Here is a 19,769-nt window from a genome sequence, read left to right on the forward strand (position 1 = left end):
GCATACATGATGTTGTAATGTCATTATTACCATATTACCAAAGGGGGAAAAAAGGATGATGAACACAGATACAATATACCATATTTTTCTGCTCCATAAGACGCACCTCACCATAAGATGCACCCTAGATTTAGAGGAAAACCAAGGAAAAAAAAAATATTCTGAGCCAAATTGTGCCTCTGAACCCAGCCCCATAGAAAAAATAGACAAATATACTGCAGCAGACAGATTTTGATCACTAAATTGAAATCCTACCTTTGTTGTCTGGTGTTTTTTGGTTATACTAGATAGTTCTTTCTTTCTTACTTCCTCAGGCCCAACAATTGTCTCTTTCTATTCCTTCCCTCCTTCCTTCCCAAGTTCTTGCCCCCTCCCCCTCACTGCCTTCCAGCCTTTGTCCTTCCTCCCTCCTGCACTGAAGCCTGACAGCCTGCCTCCCTCCCACACCGAAGCCTGTATGCCTTCCTCCCTGCCACGCAAATTCCTCCTCCCTGGTCCGCCACTCGTCCACTGCTGCCGCAACTCCACGAAGCCTTCCTTCCTCCCTGCCACCCCAATTCTTCCTCCCTGGTCTGCCAACAGACACTGCCACTGCTGCAGAATGACCCCTATGAGCTCCACACCCCTCCCTCCTCTGGAACCAGACTTTTTAGCAGGCACCATAAAAAGCACAAAAAAACCCTTCACCAAACCCTGGTAAACCCCAACCTATCAACACCCCACTACCCCAAATAACCATAGGCTCACCTCCCAGGCCAAACACCAGTGCCACTAGCACCAAGCTACCCCCCCCCCCCACCGAACACACACACACCCCTGAACTTGCCACAGGAATGATCCTCAAGGTCCCACCCTAGGAACTGCAGCACTGCCCACCTCTCAGGAGCCTGAAGATCCCTCCTCTGACCAAAACTAGACTCCTGCACTCCTTGACCTCAATGCACTCAAAACGAGGTTCCTACACTCCTGGACCACAGAGCACACCCGACGCCGCTGCCAACAGGGCAAAGCGGCTGCCGACTCCTACGCGCAACTCCACCAAGGGCCGGCGGCTTGCAATCAGGCCCACAAGCCTTCCTCTGACGTCAATTCTGACGTCAGAGATAAGGTCTGGGATAGCGATTGGCTGGCCTGGACCTTCTCTCCGACAGGAATTGACATCGGGGCAAGACTTGTGGGACCGACTGCACGCCGCCGACCCTTCTCTTCCTTTCTGACAGTGGCGAGCAAGTAAGAGGGCGGTGAGGGGATGACGGGGTGACGACGAGCTGCAGCAGAACATTCACTCCATAAGACATACCCTCTTTTCCACCCCCTTTTTGGGGGTGGAAAAAGTACGTCTTATGGAGCGAAAAATACGGTAACCAAACTTTACAATTCACTGATAAGACCTTTACAGCATAGTAGGGAAATCACTTGTGACTCACGAGTTGAGAATCCTAGAATAAATTTTATAGCTCACAAAAGAATAAGTAGCCATGAACATGGGAGTAGTGCACTGGTGTGTCTGCCTGATCAATCTAGTGCAATGCAAAACCAAGCATCTGTGATAATGTTGTATCTTCTAGACAGAAAAATTGCATATGACATTATGAATAGATTAATGAAATTAATTTACTAAAAAATATAAACATTGTATGATATACAGCCTCATGCTACACAATTAAAAAAACAATCCTTATTTCATGATGTATAACTTTTGGACAATAATGTTATCTTAAATAGAAAATCTATCTTTAGATAGATTTTTTTTCCTCGAAAAAGCAATTTATTTAAAAAAAGATTCTTGGAAGGAGCAAATGATTAGGCCTGCACATGGGGATTTTCTGTAGAGTAGTCTATACCAGAGATTTAGGGTCCCTTTCGTCAAACCATGGTAGAGCTTTTTACCGCAGGCTGGCAAAGTAAATGCTCTGATGCTCATTCAATTCCTATGATCGTCGAAGCATTTACCTCAGTGGCCCATGGCAAAAAGCATTACTGCAGTTTGGTAAAAGGAGCCCTTAATGAGCTCCTACACTTGTCCTCTTCCTTTGTTTTTAAGAGCATTAGTTCTTATAACAGACAATTTGCTATGTAGGTGCATCTCTGATGCCCCTTGCACAGAGATAAGCCAGACTGCTACAGCTTACTACACACAACCTACATGTTAACAGAATCCCTCACCTCAGCTACACATGGAAAATAGATTATCAACTACTAAAAATAACAAACTGCAAATCAGAAACAGTATGTGGACAAAAAGTTATATAGAAACAACAGATTCTTAACAGTGGAACACTGAGGAAAGAGAAACAGGGAGAAATTAGGTCTTACCTGCTAATTTGCTTTCCTTTAGTCCCTCTAGACCAGTGTATCACAAACTGTGTGCCGCAGCACACCAGTGTGCCTCCTGAGATTTCAGGTGTGCCACAACACATGGGCGAGGAAGAGAGTCATCCGCGCCAGCTGACAAGCAAGAGGCACATCCTGATGACTCTCCTCCTCGCTGGCATCTCTCCTCCTCTCCCCGCACCTCCCCTCCTCCTGAATCCCTCCACCGAAGAGGGTCACGAGCAGATGGGCCTCTGCACATGTGCGGACATCGACGCAATGGCATCACGTGCGTCGAAGACAGCGCATTTTCAGGTGCCTTCCAGCCAGGGAACTGGGTTTAGTGTACCACTGGCTGGAAAGTTTGCGAGACACTGTTTTAGACCAGCATAGATGGGTATTATGCACTCCTATCAGCAGATGGAGACTGAGAACCACTGAGTTCCGACAACCTATAAGCAAACTTTGCAATCCCATGGAAGCCAGTCACAGACTAGACAAGAAGATGTCCCTCCAAGGAAAAGGAAAGAATAGCCAAACCTCTCTCAAAAAACTCAAGGCACCTGAGCTGCTTCTACTTGACCTGATCAATTTCAGAATAGTCCAGACAACTTTCCAAAGGACATCCCCAACTACATAAGTGACCACTTAATGTGCTCCATACAGAAGCAAAGTAGGAGAGCAGCATCATAACTAAAATGGTCAAATTATCATTCAATCTCTGCTGCCTGACTTGGTCAATTCCAGAATAGTCCAGACAACCCCAACTACATATGTGACCAAGTCATGTGCTCCATACAAAAGCAAAGTAGAAGAGCAGCATCATACCCCATATGGCCAAATATCATTCAACCTCAGTTTTGGGTTTGATTTAATCTCTGGCCTAACAACCAGTCCCTTACAATTCAGAGCAAACCAAGGTACAGATAAGAAAAATAAGCAGGAGAGACAAAGAACAGGTGGGCTCTGTACCAGTCTAGAGAGACTGAAGGAAAGCAAATTAATTAGCAGGTAAGACCTAATTTCTCCTTCCAGTGTGTGCCTCCAGACCGGCACAGATGGACAGTACCAAAGCAGAGTCCATCAAGATTAGGACTCCAGAAACCTACCTCCAAAACATGGGCCCTCAAAGGCAGCATCCTGACAGGAATAAACATCCAGTTTGTAATGACATACAAAAAGACCAAACTGCTTCCATATAGATGTTCTGAGGCAAAACCAAGTAGTACTTGGCCCAAGAAGCTGCCCTTAAAAACGGAAGAATCGCACTGCCCTGTAACAAATAAGCAGATGTCATTGACTCCTTAATCCACAGTGCAATAGTAGCCTTGGATGCTGCCTCGCCTTTACAATGATCCCTTATCAAAACAAACAGGTGGTCCGTACGCTGAAACTCCTGGGTCTCAGTCAAGTAACAGTGAAAGATTCTCTGGACACCCAAGCAATGTAAACACTTCTATTCCTCTAACCCCAATCGATCAGCAAAGACTGGAAGGGAAAAAGCTTGATTCACATGGAAAGCCACCATCACCTTGAGTAAAAAATACAGCACAGTTATTTACCTGTAATAGGTGTTATCCAGGGACAGCAGGCAGATATTCTCACAGATGGTCGACATCATTCATGGAACCCCAGTACAAACAGTGTTAAAGTGTACTCTCATTAACTTCTTTAGAAGTCTCAAGACCGCCCGAATTGCGCAAGCATGAATGACTTCCCTCCCAACTTCAGCTCAAGGGACCATCAGTTCAGTAAAAAACCTAAGAAGCCAACTAGTGGAGGAGGGAGGGTTGTGATAATACCTGTTACAAGTAAGTAACTGTGCTTTATCCCAGGACAAGCAGGCAGCATATTCTCACAGATGGGACTCCCTGGCTAGTAGAAAAGGAATAGAAGAAGTTGGCATCTAAACAGAGAATAAATTTTGTAGAACTGCTTGGCCGAACCAACTATCCCATCTGAAATGAGTCTCCAGACAGTAATGGGATGTGAATGTATTTATTGAGGACCAGGTGGCAGCTTTACAAATGTTCTCAATAGAAGTGGAATGGAGAAAAGCTACTAAAGCTTCCATTGCTACAGCTTCATGTGCTGTGACGTGACCTTCCAACGGTAACCCAGCTCAAACCTAGCAGAAGGAAATACAGTCTGCTAACCATGTAGAGATTGTTGTCTTGGTTACATGAGCTCCCTGTCTGTTAGGATCAAATGAGAGGAATAGTTCAGCTGAGGTTCAATGAGGAGTTGTTCGATCTAGTTAATAAACTAAAGTATGTTCACAATACAATGTGTGGAGAGCAGATTCATCGGGATGGGAATGTAGTCGTGGAAAGAAGGCAGGCAAAACTATAGACTGGTTGAGATGAAATTCTGAAATTACATTTGGTAGGAATTTGGGATGAGTACAAAGGACAACTCTGTCATGGTAGAATGTTGTATAACATGGATCTGAAACTAGTGCTTGGAGTTCACTGACTCAGCGTGTTGAAGAGATATAGATTAATAAGACCACTTTCCATGTTAGATACTTGAGTGATGAAGATGCCAGTGGCTCAAATGGTGGCTTCATTAAAGTTGAAAGTAAGTTTATCAAGTTTCAAGTTTATTATTAGCATTTGATGAATTGCCTATTTGAATTACTAAGCGATGAACAAAATTTTAAAAATAATGTAAATTACATAAAAACAAACCAAATAGCAAGATTCTATAATTTAATACAAACATGAGAAGGGAGGGAAGGAGGAAAAGTTACAATTTTTATCTTAGAAGAAATAGACAAGCAAGGAAAATACAAAAGGAAATGGAGGGGGTTGAGTCTAGAGCACATTTTAAATTTATAGTAAATTTAAATGTTAAAAGCATCTTTAAAAAGATAAGATTTTAGCGATTTTTTAAAAAGTGTAAGATCCTTTTCGTTTTTAATATATTGTGGCAGAGAGTTCCACTGTTGAGGGCCCATTACGGAGAACATGTCTGATCTTCTCGTGCCTACTATTTTTAAGGAAGAAACAGATAAGAGATTTTGATATGATGACCGAAGTGGACGTGAAGTGTTATGAGGTATTTTAGATATGAATTGAGGTTCATTAAAAGATAGATAGGTGTAGAGGTAGGCTATAGGGATAGGAGAAGAGGTAAGTATAGGGATAGGAGTGGAGATAGGTTATAGAGCTAGTCAGGGACCACTGCTCAGGCAATGGGCCTGATGGGCAGCGGCGGGAGCGGACCACTGGGCAAGATGGACCTCTGGTCTGCCTCAGCGGAGGCAACTTCTTATGTTCTTATGAACCTCAATTCATATCTAAAATTTGAGGTTCCAAGCAACTGGAGAAGGCTTGATTGGGGGTTTGGAATTTGGAAACCAATGGGTGTGTAAACAGAGGTTTATCATTGAGAGGAATGTGAAAGGGACTGATGGTACTTAGGTGCACCCTCACCGAAGTGTTCTTTAGTCCAGAGCTGGAGAGATGCAAGAGGTAGTCCAACACCTATAACAGAGGACACATATTTGGAAACAAAGTATGCTGGTTACACCATAGGGTGATATGGATCCACTTGAAATGGTAACAGTGTGGACGGTTTCCTGGCAGCGTCTATGAAAGCCAATACTGGAGCGGAGAGATTGAATTAATTTACTCACTGAGAGAGAGGTACCAAGCTGAGAGAGCTAGTGAATGTAAATTGGGAAAGTCTGCAGAGGTAAGGGTTCCAAGACACTCAGATGAAGGAGAAGAGAGAACCAGGGTTGTCTTGGACACCTTGTAGCTATGAGAATCATAGCAGCTGGCTTCCTTCCTTCCCTCCCACACTCATCACCCAGCCTCTGCACCCTGTCCTCCCTCCCTGCCCTCCTACCTCCTCTGCCAATCCCTAGTGGTCCAGAGGTACAGCGGGCAGGAACGAGCTTTCAGTGCTCCTGCCCCGCTGCTAACCCAGTCGGTGGTGGCTGCATCGAGATCCAGTTTCTTCTTCTGATGAGTGGCAATGAGCAGGAGCGCGCTTTGGCGCTCCTGGTCGACAATAAGCGGCTTCTTGACTGGCTCCCGCAAAATCGAGCAGGAGTGCCAAAGTGCGCTCCTACTCGTTGCCACTCAGCGGCAGAAGAAACCGGATATCATGGTAGCCACCACCGACCGGGTTAGCAGCGGGACAGGAGCACAGAAAGCTCGCTCCTGCCCACTGCACCACCAGGGATCGGCAGAAGAGGTAGGACAGGATTGGGAGGAAGGACATGATTCAGAACCTGGCAGCACCCTGCAATAAACCAGGACCCTCATTTCTGGGCCAATTTTTTGGCCCAAAAATCCTAGTTTATAGTCGAGTATATATGGTAACTATAAAACTATTCTGAAATGTTATTTTTCAAAAAATTAAGATTATACCAGCAAGAATGAGTCTTTCTGTACAAAACCATGGATTTAAATCGAGTATTTCTGACTAGTGATTTAAATCATGACTTAAATCGATATGATTTAAATCAAATCCACCCTGATGCTTAATATCGCACTTCACTGGCTATGTTTTTGCTGGCACCACATACTTGAAAATTCAATGGCAAAGCCTAAATACGGCCCAATAGTGAATTTCCGGGTATAATGCTGCCAGTGGTCAGCAAAACACCGATCACCACCGGCTAAATATCATGTCCATTATTTATTAACATGGAATGTGAGAAAATAATAATTTCAAACTGTGTCAAAGTAATAAACCATCTACAGAGCAAGAGCTCAGTGCAGTTTTGTTCTACATTCCACATTTGTTAGAACTGCAGCTGAAAAATAACTTTTTGATAATGTGCTGATGGTAGAAGTTCTATGCAGGGAACAGGCAACATGTCAGTTTCGATTACAAATGGGACATCTGTCAGTAGGTAGTAAGAGATGCAGAATTCCTTTGTTGATCACCGAAGCTGTTTCCTGGCTCGTGGATAAATCTTGGGAAAAAAAAATCTGTCTCCGATTCTTCTTGTTTTAGATGATTTGCTGGTAGTCTAGCAATTGGCTGCACTTCAACTACAGCTTAATCTGCTCTCAATGTTTATAGTATGTTTATGGCCCTTCCTTCCTCCTCTTTTTTTATTATTAATCTTACTGTAAACCAAGTTGTATTCTATCTGTATAAAGAAGATACAGTCTATAAACCTTTAGTTTAATTAGTTCTTCCTTGGACTGTTCCTTAGATTAGGTTCTTACCTTGCTAATATATTTTCTAGTAGATAGGTGAGTCATACTGGATGAGTGGCATATATCCCTAGTGCTCAGAAACCTTGCAGAAGAAATCTACTCTGTTTTTTTAATCCCTCCTACTTCACAGAGGGCTCTGTTGCCCCCCTACAGTTAGTTCCAAAACAGGCAATAGCCCCTTCTAGAAGCAGATGTGAAGGAGGAATACAGGGAAACTCCCTGAAGAACAAGTCTGTTCTGCTTTAAACTTATAACAAACATGTTAAACAATTAACAGCACAAGCAGTATGCCAAACAAAAACAATAATGGAGCTCTAATAATACCCCAAAGCATCCAACTGTCAGGTCTGAAAAAGAACATTCTGAGTAAGACAGTAGGCAGGCACAGGAAATAAGTGACAGGGTGGGGGTCCAGAATGACAACTATCTACTAGATATTTTAGCAAGGTAAGAACCTAATCTCTTTTTCTACTACAATAGGTGTGTCATTCTGGACGAGTGAGACGTACAATAGCAGTCCCGGAAATCTAGGGTGGGATCACAGCACTAGCTCGAAACACTGAGGACCCAAAGGCAGAGTCCTCCCTTGCCACCATATCCACTTTGTAAAACTTGGAAAATGTACGTAGAGTGGACCAAGTCACTGCCTTACAAATCTCCTCGGGGGAGACCACCCAACTTCTGCCCACGACGAAGCCATGTTTCTACTCAAATTCACTTTTACGGAAACAGGGGACTGTTTCTCACAAACAATGTATGATGACATAAAAGCCCTATGTATCCATCTGGAAACTGCAGCCTTGGAAGCCAATGTACCACGTCTAGCCAAATTTGTCAGCACAAAAAGATGGACAGCCTGAACTCGTTGGTGACCTTGAGATATCAGAGAAGTGCCCTTTTAACACCCAACTTCTTCAGAATCTGGTCCTTTTCTTTGAACCTATGGACTGGAACACTGGCAATCTGACTTCCTGATTGACAAGGAATGTTGAAACCACCTTTAGTAGAAAACAAGGAATGGTGTGCAAAGACTCCATCTTCGGTAAATTTAAGTAAAGGATCTCTGCAAGAGCAAGCCTGTAACTCCAAGACCCTTCTTGCTGAGGTGATGGCCACCAGAAAAAATGTTTTAAGTGTCAGATCAAACAAGAACACTCCCTTCAGTGGTTTGTATGGAGCTTTGCTGAGACCCTGCAAAACCAAATTAGGATCCCAAGAAAGGAATGAAGCTTTTACAGGGGGCCTGATACGCAGTGCTCCCTTTAGAAATCTGGATATGTCCAGATGAGACGCTAATGTAGATATGCGGTCTCAAACCCTAAAACAAGAGAGTCCTGCCTGCTACTTGGACTCCAACAGTTGCAGTAAGCTCCCCAGCTGATGAGACTAGCATCTGTCATCACAATTACCCAAGAAGCTATGTGTATGGGTATGTCCTTAGTTAGCGACTAAGGCAGAGCCACCAGTACATACTGACCCAGGCTTCCGGTGTCCAGGGCAGGGACATCTGCAGAAGAATTTGTCTGAGGGGACTAATGCAATGATGGAAAAATTATGTTCTTACCTGTTAATTTTCTTTCCTTTAGAAGCAGCAGATGAATCCAGAGACTAGTGGGATAGCTCACATCGACCAGCAGGTGGAGATAGAGAAACTGATTAACAGGTGGTCTTATAGACTGGCATTCCTCCTGTCCATACAGTAACGCTCCTTGCTCAAGCATCCAGGAATAGGAAAAACGAGCAGTCAAAAAAACTTCTTTCCAGCAACGAAGTACAAAGAGTAAAATTCAGAATACAACTACCAACAATAACACAACTGAATCGTGCAACACAGAAAACCGACAAACTGTCTGCAGAAAGGGTGGGGCTCTGGATTCATCTGCTGCTTCTAAAGGAAAAGAAAATTAACAGGTAAGAACATAATTTTTCCTTCCTTAGCGCAGCAGCAGATGAATCCAGAGACTAGTGGGATGTAGCAAAACAAAACTCAAACAGGGTGAGAAGCCAATGCCGCCTCCGCAATAACTGAAGCGCCAAAACTAGCCTCCGCACGGGCTGCCACATCCAACCAGTAATGCTTCGAAAAGGTATTCCCAGAAGACCAAGTAGCCGCACGACAAATCTCCTCCAAGGCAAGACCACCGGACTCTGCCCAAGATGCAGCCATCCGGCGAGTCGAATGGGCACGAAGCTGTTCCGGCAACCGCTTCCCCGCCATCAATCGTCTCTTTGACCCAACGAGCAATGGAAGCCTTAGATGCAGCCATACCTTTGTTCCAGCCCGTGAACACCACAAAGAGGTGAACCGACCGACGAAAGTCATTTGTAACCTGCAAATAATGAAGAACAACTCTGCGCACATCAAGGAAACGCAAGGAAGAGAAGTGTTCCCCCCAATCCTCCCGCCGAAAAGCTTGTAGGAATAACACTGGTTCACATGAAAGGAAGAAACCACCTTCGGCAGAAAGGAGGGCACCATCCAAACAGACACACCAGCATCCGAAATATGCAAGAAAGGATCCTGGCAAGACAAAGCCTGTAACTCCAACACCCTTCTGGCCGACACCATGGCCACCAAAAATACCGTTTTCAACGTGACATCCTTCAGAGTAGCATTGGACAAAGGCTCAAAGGGAGCCACCTGCAACCCCCCAAGGACAAGCTTAAGATTCCACTCTGGACAGGTTCTCTTAAGAGGAGGTCAAATATGGTGAACCCCTTTCAGGAATCTCACAACATCAGGTTGAGACGCAAGCGCTAAACAAGACACCCGGCCCCTGTAACAAGCAATGGCCGCCACCTGAACCTTCAGGGAATTATAGGTCAACCCTTTGGCGACGCCTTCCTGCAGAAAGGAAAGAATAGCCGACAGGGACGCCCGGAAGGGCGAAAGACCCTGAGCATGACACCAAGACTCGAAAACCCTCCAGATTCTAGCATAGGAGGCAGAGGTAGAAATCTTTTTGGCATGAAGAAGAGTGGAAATCACCAGTTCGAATAGCCCCTATGCCTCAGCCGCGACCGCTCAAGAGCCAGGCCATAAGACCAAAGAGGGACGGATTTTCCATGGATATCGGACCCTGCGTCAGTAAGTCCGGAGTCATCGGAAATGTCAACCGATCGCCCGTCGACAGCTGTATCAGGTCCGCGTACCACGGACGACGCGGCCAATCTGGAGCCACCAGGATCACTCTGCCCGGAAAGAGAAAAATGCGGTGCAACACGACCTATCATCGGCCAAGGAGGAAACACATAAAGAAGACGACCCAGAGGCCACAGAAGAGCCAACGCGTCTACCCCTTCCGAGCCCCCTTTCCTTCCGCCTGCTGAAGAACCGAGGAAGCTTCGCATTGCGAGATGACACCATGAGATCCATCTCCGGAAGACCCCACCGTTGGACCAGCAGGTCGAACGCCCGAGCGGACAACTCCTATTCACCTGGATCTAGAAGATTTCTGCTGAGGAAGTCCACCTGAACATTTTCGTGACCTGCAATGTGCGCTGCCGAGAGAAGAGGAACATGAACTTCTGCCCATCGAAACAGGACCATCGCCTCGCCGGCTAACTGAGGACTTCGGGTACCCCCCTGCCGGTTGATATATGCCACCGCCGTGACACTGTCCAAAAAGTCCCTTGTCGGTTGGTTCTGAACCAGGGACTGAAACGTCTGAAGCGCAAGCCTGATCGCTCTCAACTCCAGCATATTGATCGACCACTGCGCTTCCTCCTGAGACCAAACTCCCTGCGCCGAGGACGGAAGGCACTGGGCTCCTCAGCCCAGAAGACTGGCATCCGTCGTAACCACGACCCAATCCGGCGTCGCAAGCGGTATGCCCCTGAACAGACAGACCTCACTGAGCACCACTGCATGCTGATGGCAGCTTGGGAACTCCACCGGAGACGCCGATCGTAGTCCTGAGACACTGGGGACCACCGGGAAAGAAGAGACTTCTGTAACGGCCTCATGTGGAACCGAGCCCAAGGGACCACCTCCAGAGCCACCACCATCGAGCCCAGAACCTGCACATAATCCCAAACCCTTGGTCTGGGCGACTGGAGAAGAAGACGAACCTGAGACTGCAACTTCTCTCCCCGGACCTGGAGCAGAAACACCTTCCCCCGACAAGTGTCAAACTGGACGCCCAGATGTTCCAACGACTGGGACGGGGTCAGGGAGCTCTTGGGAAAGTTTATGACCCACCCCCCAAAGACTGAAGGAGAGATATCACTTTCTGGGTAATCGACAAACTCTCCTGCCTGGAAGAGGCACGGATCAACCAGTCGTCCAAGTAAGGGTGCACTCGAATCCCCTCTCGGCGCAGAAACGCAGCCACTACTACCATCACCTTCGAAAAGATGCATGGAGCCGTGGCTAGACCAAAGGGCATCGCCCGAAACTGATAATGTTGGCCTAGGATCGCAAACCGAAGAAATATCTGATGCGAAGGCCATATTGGTATATGGAGGTAAGCCTCTTTGAGACCGAGAGATGTGAGGAACTCCCCTGGTTGAACCGCCGCAATTACTGAACGAACCGTCTCCATCCGGAAATGTCGGACCCTGAGAAATTTGTTGACCCGCTTGAGATCCAGCACTGGTCTTACTGACCCCCCCTTCTAGGGCACAATGAAGTAAATGGAATACCTGCCGAGCCCCATCTCCTCCGGGGGAACCGGTACCACAGCCCCCAGATCCAGAAGCACTTGAAGAGTGAGACGCACCGAGTCCCGTTTGGCCGCCCCATTGCACGGGGACACCAAGAAAGAATCGGCGACGGGAGAGGAAAACCCTAACTTGTAACCGTCTCGAATAATGTCCAAAACCAACTGATCTGACGTTATCTTGGCCCACTCCGCGAGAAAGGCAGACAGCCCCCCCCAAGGGAATGGCAGAGGGAGCCGAGACACCGTCATTGTGGATTGCGATTTGCTGGAGCACGGGCTGGCTGAATTGTTGAGGTTTTCGTCGCACGAAAGGAATTCTTTTGCGAAAATCTAAGTCTCGAATTCGCGAAGGAATCGTAAGAGGGTTGAAAGGATGGCTTACCCGGCCTATATCTCTTAACATCCCTGAAGCAAGGTCTGGCAGATGAGGTTTTCAAAGGAGGTCTAGGCCTGTCCTCCGGCAACCGCTGTGTTTTGGTATCACCAAAATCCTTCACCAACTTATCCAAATCCTCTCCAAATAACAGACGACCTTTAAAAGGGAGTTTCACGAGTCGAAGCTTGGACGCCGCATCCGCCGCCCAATGAAGGAGCCACAAAGATCTGCGAGAAACCACGGACAGAGACATTTGTTTGGCAGAAGCACGAATAATATCATACAAGGCATCCGCCAAATACGCCAGACCAGACTCCAGATCTGCCACTTCTGAGGGAACAGAACTCCCGGACTCCATCATATTATCCGCCAATACCTGAGACCACTGCAGACATGCCCGCGCAGCATATGAACTGCAAACTGCAGCTTGCAAGGTGACCGCTGCCACTTCAAAGGACATTTTAAGCGAAGATTCAATCTTCCTATCCTGGACATCCTTCAGCGCAACACCCCCCTCAACAGGCAAGGTAGTCTTTTTGGCGACAGCGGCCACCAACGCGTCAACCCTAGGCAGCTTAAATTTTTCCAGTTCATTCGGAGCAATAGGGTACAACTGTCGCATGGCTTTCGACACCCGCAGACTGGCCTCAGGCGTGTCCCATTGCGACGCAATAAGCTCCTGCATGGCTTCATGAACCGGAAAGGATCTAGGCGGCTTTCGAGTCCCTGCCATAAGGGGGTTCGCGGACCCAGAAACCTGCGGATCCTTCTGCGAGATGTGCAACCCCTGCAAAGCCTTAGAAATTAAAGAGGAAAGTTCTTCCCTGTGAAAAAGACGGAGCGCGGAAGGATCATCCACGTCCCTACCAACCGGCTCCTCCATGTCCCATTCCGTCACCTCACCTTCCTCTAACGACTCTGGAAGAGACAGAGACAAGGGGGAGACCGAGGCAGGGTCCCCTCATCCGCGGGCGCAAGTCTGCAGTGCTTCGCCGTCTGAGACTGTACAGGAGGGGAAACATTAGCAGTAGGAGCAGTAGTAACACTAGTAGCCGGAGTAGGCAGCAAAGGAACATTCAAAAACGCAACCTGAGCAGGCTGAGAGCTCTGCAAGAGGAAGGCACGGTGCATCAACATTATAAATTCTGGCGAAAATGAGCCCTGCCCAAATCCCGCCGGCCTGGCCTGCACCGCACAGTGGAGCGAAACCGCATCTTCCCCCAACGCTCCCGACACTCCAACAGCCACCGAACTCCCTTCAGACGCAGACGCACCCTGAAGCGTAGCCAACTCGACCGCGAGGGAAGAGGAGCTCAAGCGCGCCTCCCCAGCGCGGGAAAACTCAATATCACTGGTTGGTAGCAATGCATCTTCGGCTGGTGCGCCAGCACAGCCGGCGGAGCACAGCCCTAACGGTGTTCTGCGCTTCCCACAGCGCAAACACCGTTTAACCAACTCAGCCGCCATTTTTTTTTTTTTTTAAATGGAGAAAGCCCGCCAAACAAACGATGCTGCCTCTTAAAACTATCAGGTATCAGCCAAACCGCGGCAAACACTGGCAAACAAGAAACTTCTACTCACCCAAACACTTCCACCTAACACCACATCAAACAACTTAAGGCTGGCAGTTGTAAACTGAAAGCTGACCAAAGGCACAGCACAGCGAGGCTCTGTTTAAATTTGTTTTTTTTTGTTTTTTTAAACTGGAAAGAAGAAAAACCAGAGCCCAACGGAAATCCTTCAATCCACTGGAGGGAAGGGTAGAGAAGGGACCTGGGTGGGCCCAGGTGTAGCTCCCAAAGCTGGCACCGCTCAGCAAGACACCCCTTTCTCTCTTAAGAGAAAAATCTCAACAGAAGAAATTAAAATTTATATAAAATTCACCCGGCACAGCCAGAATCCAGGAGCTAGATGAATAGCGACTAACCCTGCTGGGAGATAGAGCATACTGGATGGACAGGAGGAATGCCAGTCTATAAGACCACCTGTTAATCAGTTTCTCTATCTCCACCTGCTGGTCGATGTGAGCTATCCCACTAGTCTCTAGATTCATCTGCTGCTGCGCTAAGGAAAATGTGTTTTGGAAAGGATGCATGTGAGCTTTCGCCCAAGGAACCACATCTATTGTGGCCGCCATGGACCCAAGCACTTGGAAATAGTGCCATGCGGACAGAGTTGTTTTGGCTAGCAAGCTTTTTATAAGAGCAAAGCTTCTATCTGCGCACCTCTGCGCGATTTGAAGTTTCTGGAGAACATTGAAAACAAAATCATGAAATCCAAGATGGCTGCCACAGCAGTGTTTTGGCATAGTTTCATAGTTTATATAAAATTTGATAAAACACTTATCATAAAATTCTAAGCATTGTACAATAAAATAAAACATAAAATGGGGCAACGAACATCTAGTAACAAAAAGACAAACTAAAAAACATAACATACTAGTCTAAGGCACAAAAAAATGCCTCAAAAGCACTAAAAAAAGAACCCCACACACATATACATCCCCCAAAAAACCTAGCAATTTTAAGATTTTAGAGTGGGGAAACATCAGGGAACAGTCAGAAACTTTCAAAAACAACATTTGCAGACCCCTCTGCCCCCTGATTTTCCTCATAATCCGTAGCAGCCTTACTGGCAATGTGCTGCAGCCTGCCTCAGCTCCAAAGGTAGCTGGATCTGGGAGACAAAATCACTATCTCAAACAGAACGTCTTTCCAATGCTGAATCTTCAGGCTGCCAATCTGACTGGTGTCTAAGCCACCAACCCCTACAGACCCATAGATGTGCAAAAAAGAGGTAAGGCAAAATGAAGTTGGCACCCTGCGAGACCCTGCTGAGCCTCCTATGCATGCCTAACAGCCTGCGCTCAAACCTCTTAAATGCAGTAGGTAAGCAATGCTACTAGGGGACAACCCCAAGTTCCAAATAATAGGCTTCTGCAGGCTGGCTAACAGGTACCACAAGGGACAGGCCTATCAGCAGCTTCTCCTCCACACAGGCAGAGCTGAACCCTTGACTAGGGAATGACACACCTATTGCACTAGACATGACATTTCAGGCTTGGATCCAGCAATGTTGCAGCCAAGTGTATCATCTTAACTGTAACTGCGGGATAGGGGTCACACTGGACTTACTGCTTACAAACAGGGAAAGTGTTTCTGATCTAATATGAGTGATGATCTGGCATCCAGTAATCACTGCATGGTACGGTTTAAAATTGAGACAGGTATAGAGAAGGCTCATTCAAAAGTGAAGGTTCTAGACCAGAGGTGAGCAACTCCAGTCCTCAAGGGCCAGAATCCAGTCGGATTTTCCGGATTTCCCCAATGAATATGCATGAGATCTATTTGCACGCACTGCTTTTAATGCATATTCATTGGAGAAATCCTGAAAACCCAACTGGATTCCAGTCCTCAGGGACCAGAGTTGCCCACTCCTGTTCTAGATTTTTAAAAAAAACAAAATTTGTTCGGATGGGGGATTACGTCAAGGAATTGTTGTCTGGATGAGAACATTTGGAAGGAGTAGAAATGCAATGGGCAAAACTGAAAGGAATTATTTTAAGGGTGACAGACCTTTTTGTGAGGCAAGTAAGTAAAATTAAGAGGAAAAGAAGGCCACTTTGATTCTCAAACGTAGTAGCTGAGAAAGTAAGGAATAAAAGGTTAGCTTTCATAAACTACAAAAGATTGCAGAAAGAGAAAGACAGACAAAAATATCTGGAAAAGTTAAGACAGGCTGGTTGAGTAGTCAGAGAGACTGAATGAATTCCTTGCTTCAGTGGCCCTCTGGTCAAAGACCAGCACCCTAACTGAGACTAACCCTACCAGCGCACGTTCTTTTTCAGCAGGAAAAACTTTGTCTAACTTTGTCTTGAAACCTTGGAGGGTGTTTTCCCCTATTACAGCCTCTGAAAGAGCGTTCCAGCATTCTACCACTCTCTGGGTGAAGAAGAACTTCCTTACGTTTGTAAGGAATCTATCCCCTTTCAACTTTAGAGAGTGCCCTCTTGTTCTCACTACCTTGGAGAGGGTGAACAACCTGTCCTTATCTACTAATTCTATCTCCTTCAGTATCTTGAATGTTTCGATCATGTCCCCTCTCAATCTTCTCTGTTCGAGGGAGAAGAGGCCCAGTTTCTCTAATCTTTCGCTGTACGGCAGCTCCTCCAGCCCCTTAACCATCTTAGTCTTAGGTCATAATGCCGTTGTACAGATCCATGGTGAGACCCGATCTGGAATACTGTGTACAATTCTGGAGGCCGCATTATCAAAAAGATGTGCGGAGAGTTGAGTCAGTTCAGTGAATGGCCACCAGGATGGTCTCAGGTCTCAAGGATCTCTCGTATGAGGAACGACTGGGTAAGTTGCAGCTGTACTCACTCGAGGAACGCAGAGAGAAGGGAGACATGATCGAGACGTTCAAATATGTCACAGGCCGTATCGAGGTGGAAGAGGATCTTAAAGGACCCACGGCAACAAGAGGGCATCCGTTGAAAATCAGGGGTGGGAAATTTCATGGCGACACCAGAAAATATTTCTTCACCGAAAGGGTGGTTGATCGCTGGAATAATCTTCCACGACAGGTAATTGAGGCCAGCAGCGTGACAGATTTTAAGAAAAGATGGGATTGGCATGTGGGATCTCTTCATGGAGGTAGTTAGGGGGTGGGCCATTAGTGTGGTCAGACTAGATGGGCCGTGGCCCTTTTCTGCCGTCATGTTCTATGTTTCTATGTTTCTCTGGACTAGAGAGCTGCACGGGGACGACGGGAATCCCACGGGACCCGCAGGTTCCCCCTTCGGGTCCCGGGGATCCCATGGGGACGCCTCCTAGGGTCCCGGGGATCCTGCGGGGTTCGATGCACTCAAGCCGCAAGGCTCGTCTTCTTTTCCCTACCTGCCCTGCCGCAGCACACAGCCAACCGGAAGTCTTCCACGATGTCAGCGCTGACGTCGGAGGGAGGACTTAAGCAAAGCCCTCCCTCCCTCCGACGTCAGCGCTGACATCGGGAAGACTTCCGGTCGGCTGTGTGCTAGGGCAGGTAGGAAAAAGAAGACCAACCGAGCTTTCCAAAAAACAGGGGCTGCTTGACTTTTTTTTTTCTTTTTCTCTCTCTCTCTTTGATTCTTCCTTATTAGCAAATAGGAAAAGGGGAGCCAGGGGAGAGGTGATCGCAAAAAGTAATCCACCTTTGAGGGAAGCAAAGGTAAGGTAGAAGAAGGGGACAGAGTTCTACCTCTAGTGGTTCTCTTACATGGAATAGACAGCATTTCTCTTATATCACATGCTAGGGACCGTCTGAGACGACGGTATTCCGTTTGCAGCCAGGGAAGCAGATGCATGCAGAGTATTTTCAGAGTTAAACTGGTTTACTGTGGCCATAAATATATAGAGTGCATGCTTTAAAATAAGAAACTAATGCTCCAAACTCAAAGTAAAAAAAAAATTTTTTTTTTTAAAATAAGAAACTAAGGTAGTTAATTCTAAATAAACAGTTATTATAGCATCTGCGGATTGGTCATGAGAAATAGTTGTTTCTGAAAAAGGTGTTCCAAATGGAAATATCTTGTGTATTTAGGGGTTTAGCGAAAAGACTAATTTGACAATCGGCGCAAAAGTCGCCTCTTTGCCTGTTGTCTCTATAGCAGCACTGCAGCATCCAAAACGCCTCATGGTTTTCTTCTTGCCCCCCTTTTTTTTGTTTTCTTCCCTTAAATATAACAGGAGCTCAAACTGGAGTGCTCCAATTCACCTTTGGTGGAACCAGAATGAACACGCTGCGGATTCCGGTGTTAGCACTAGCCTTTTTAATGCTGTCGGCTGGATAGTGCAAAGAAAGGACCGAGACCACGGAGATCGAAGACCAAACGCTCCTGAGTTTCATTGTGGAGATCATGCAAAACTTGAAAGGGTACAAGGGGGGAGAATCGAACAGCGTCGAGTATTTCTCCAAAGAAGACGTCTTTGTGACTGACTGCGAGGAGTTACCTGACTATGGACTTTACCAGGAGGAGCGACGAGTGGGTAAGTCCCTCCCTTCCAAATATTTCTGCAGCAGCACCTTCTTGGCGTGGAAAAGTTTGCAAGATGCCTGCAGTGTCCCTCAAAACTACACCATTCCCGTCCCAGCGCTGCCTCTTATATACTCCAGGATGTTTCTGAGGTGGCTCGATCTGATAGTATCGACTTAAGAAGTGGGTGGAAAACAATAAAAGTCCACTCGGTGGCCCCCTTTTTTTAGCTTACAGCTGAAGTTTCCCCCCCCCCCTCACTTCTGCGTTTTTGGCAGGAAACGTAGTCACTTCTCATCCTCCTGTAAGATGTAAAAGAGCCGGTCCCAAGCGAGTGGAAGCCCGACTGGTCTTTAATTACAAAGGCATTAACAATCTTCTGAAATATTAATTCTCCTTTCCCGATCGTCAGATCTCTTCTTCGCTGCTAACCTAAGGGCAGGCTTCGTTTTTCCTTTTTTTCCGCCAATTCATGTGGAAGATAAAAGCTGCGTGTTTATCAGGAACTTTTTTTCTCTCTCTCTCTAATCTTCTTAAACCGGAATGGTGCTATGTGTCACGGGTCTTTATTAAGAAGCCGTGTAGGTCCAATGGTATTTTATCTCATAATTTTCTTGTAAAGGATATCTCTCAATCGATATCAGCTTTAGGAGATTTTATTTTTCCATTTTCTCCGACCGTCCTGACCCCTGTGCACCTGCATTTGCCTGGACTGTATGCTGTTGGCTGGAGGACTCTGCAGGGGGCCGGGGGGCCTTCACTCTGCGAGAACTCCAATCTGCTTTGGCTATCGGCTCTCTGCCTGTGGCCCAATTTGACTGGGGTCTTGCTGGGCTCTCCAATTTGGTTTTGCAGTTGTGTTCTTGGATGGGATGCAGAAATGTGAGTTTTTTTGGCTGGGGAGGAGGTCCTCTCTGGGTGGGCTAGGGAAGTGCATATGGGATTGTATGCTGGGGGAGGCATGCTCTGGGGAAGGGGGAGGGGGGTGGGTGGGGGTATGGCTATGGTATGTCAGGTGTGGGGGGGTGGGTGTGGGAGTGGGATGAGGTACCAAGGGCATTGTGGTTGGTATCACATACTCAATCTGCGGCGGAGTTTAGCTGGGCATCCAGATAGTCTGTGGTTATGGCTGATTTGAAAGTGACTATGCTTAATGTGGATGGAGTCAAGTCTCCCATTAAGCGTTCACGGATATTGACTCATCTCAGGAAGCTGGATAC

At 46.7% G+C, this 19,769-nt stretch overlaps 1 protein-coding gene across 4 annotated transcripts in view; it reads right to left on the reverse strand.

Moving 5' to 3' along the window:
• EPC2 (enhancer of polycomb homolog 2) overlaps window positions 1-19,769 on the reverse strand; it is a 265,601-nt gene that overhangs the window by 203,673 nt on the left and 42,159 nt on the right. Inside the window, exon 2 of one of the 4 annotated variants that reach the window (XM_033945363.1) lies at window positions 3,423-3,586. The exons of the other annotated variants lie outside the window; for them this stretch is intronic. Coding sequence (XP_033801254.1) covers window positions 3,423-3,470 — 48 coding nt within the window. The 5' untranslated portion in view covers window positions 3,471-3,586. The remainder of the gene's footprint in view (window positions 1-3,422; window positions 3,587-19,769) is intronic. 4 annotated transcript variants of the gene reach the window in all.

This window comes from Geotrypetes seraphini, chromosome 5 (genome assembly GCF_902459505.1).
Source record: "Geotrypetes seraphini chromosome 5, aGeoSer1.1, whole genome shotgun sequence".
NCBI classification, from domain to species: Eukaryota; Metazoa; Chordata; class Amphibia; order Gymnophiona; family Dermophiidae; genus Geotrypetes; species Geotrypetes seraphini.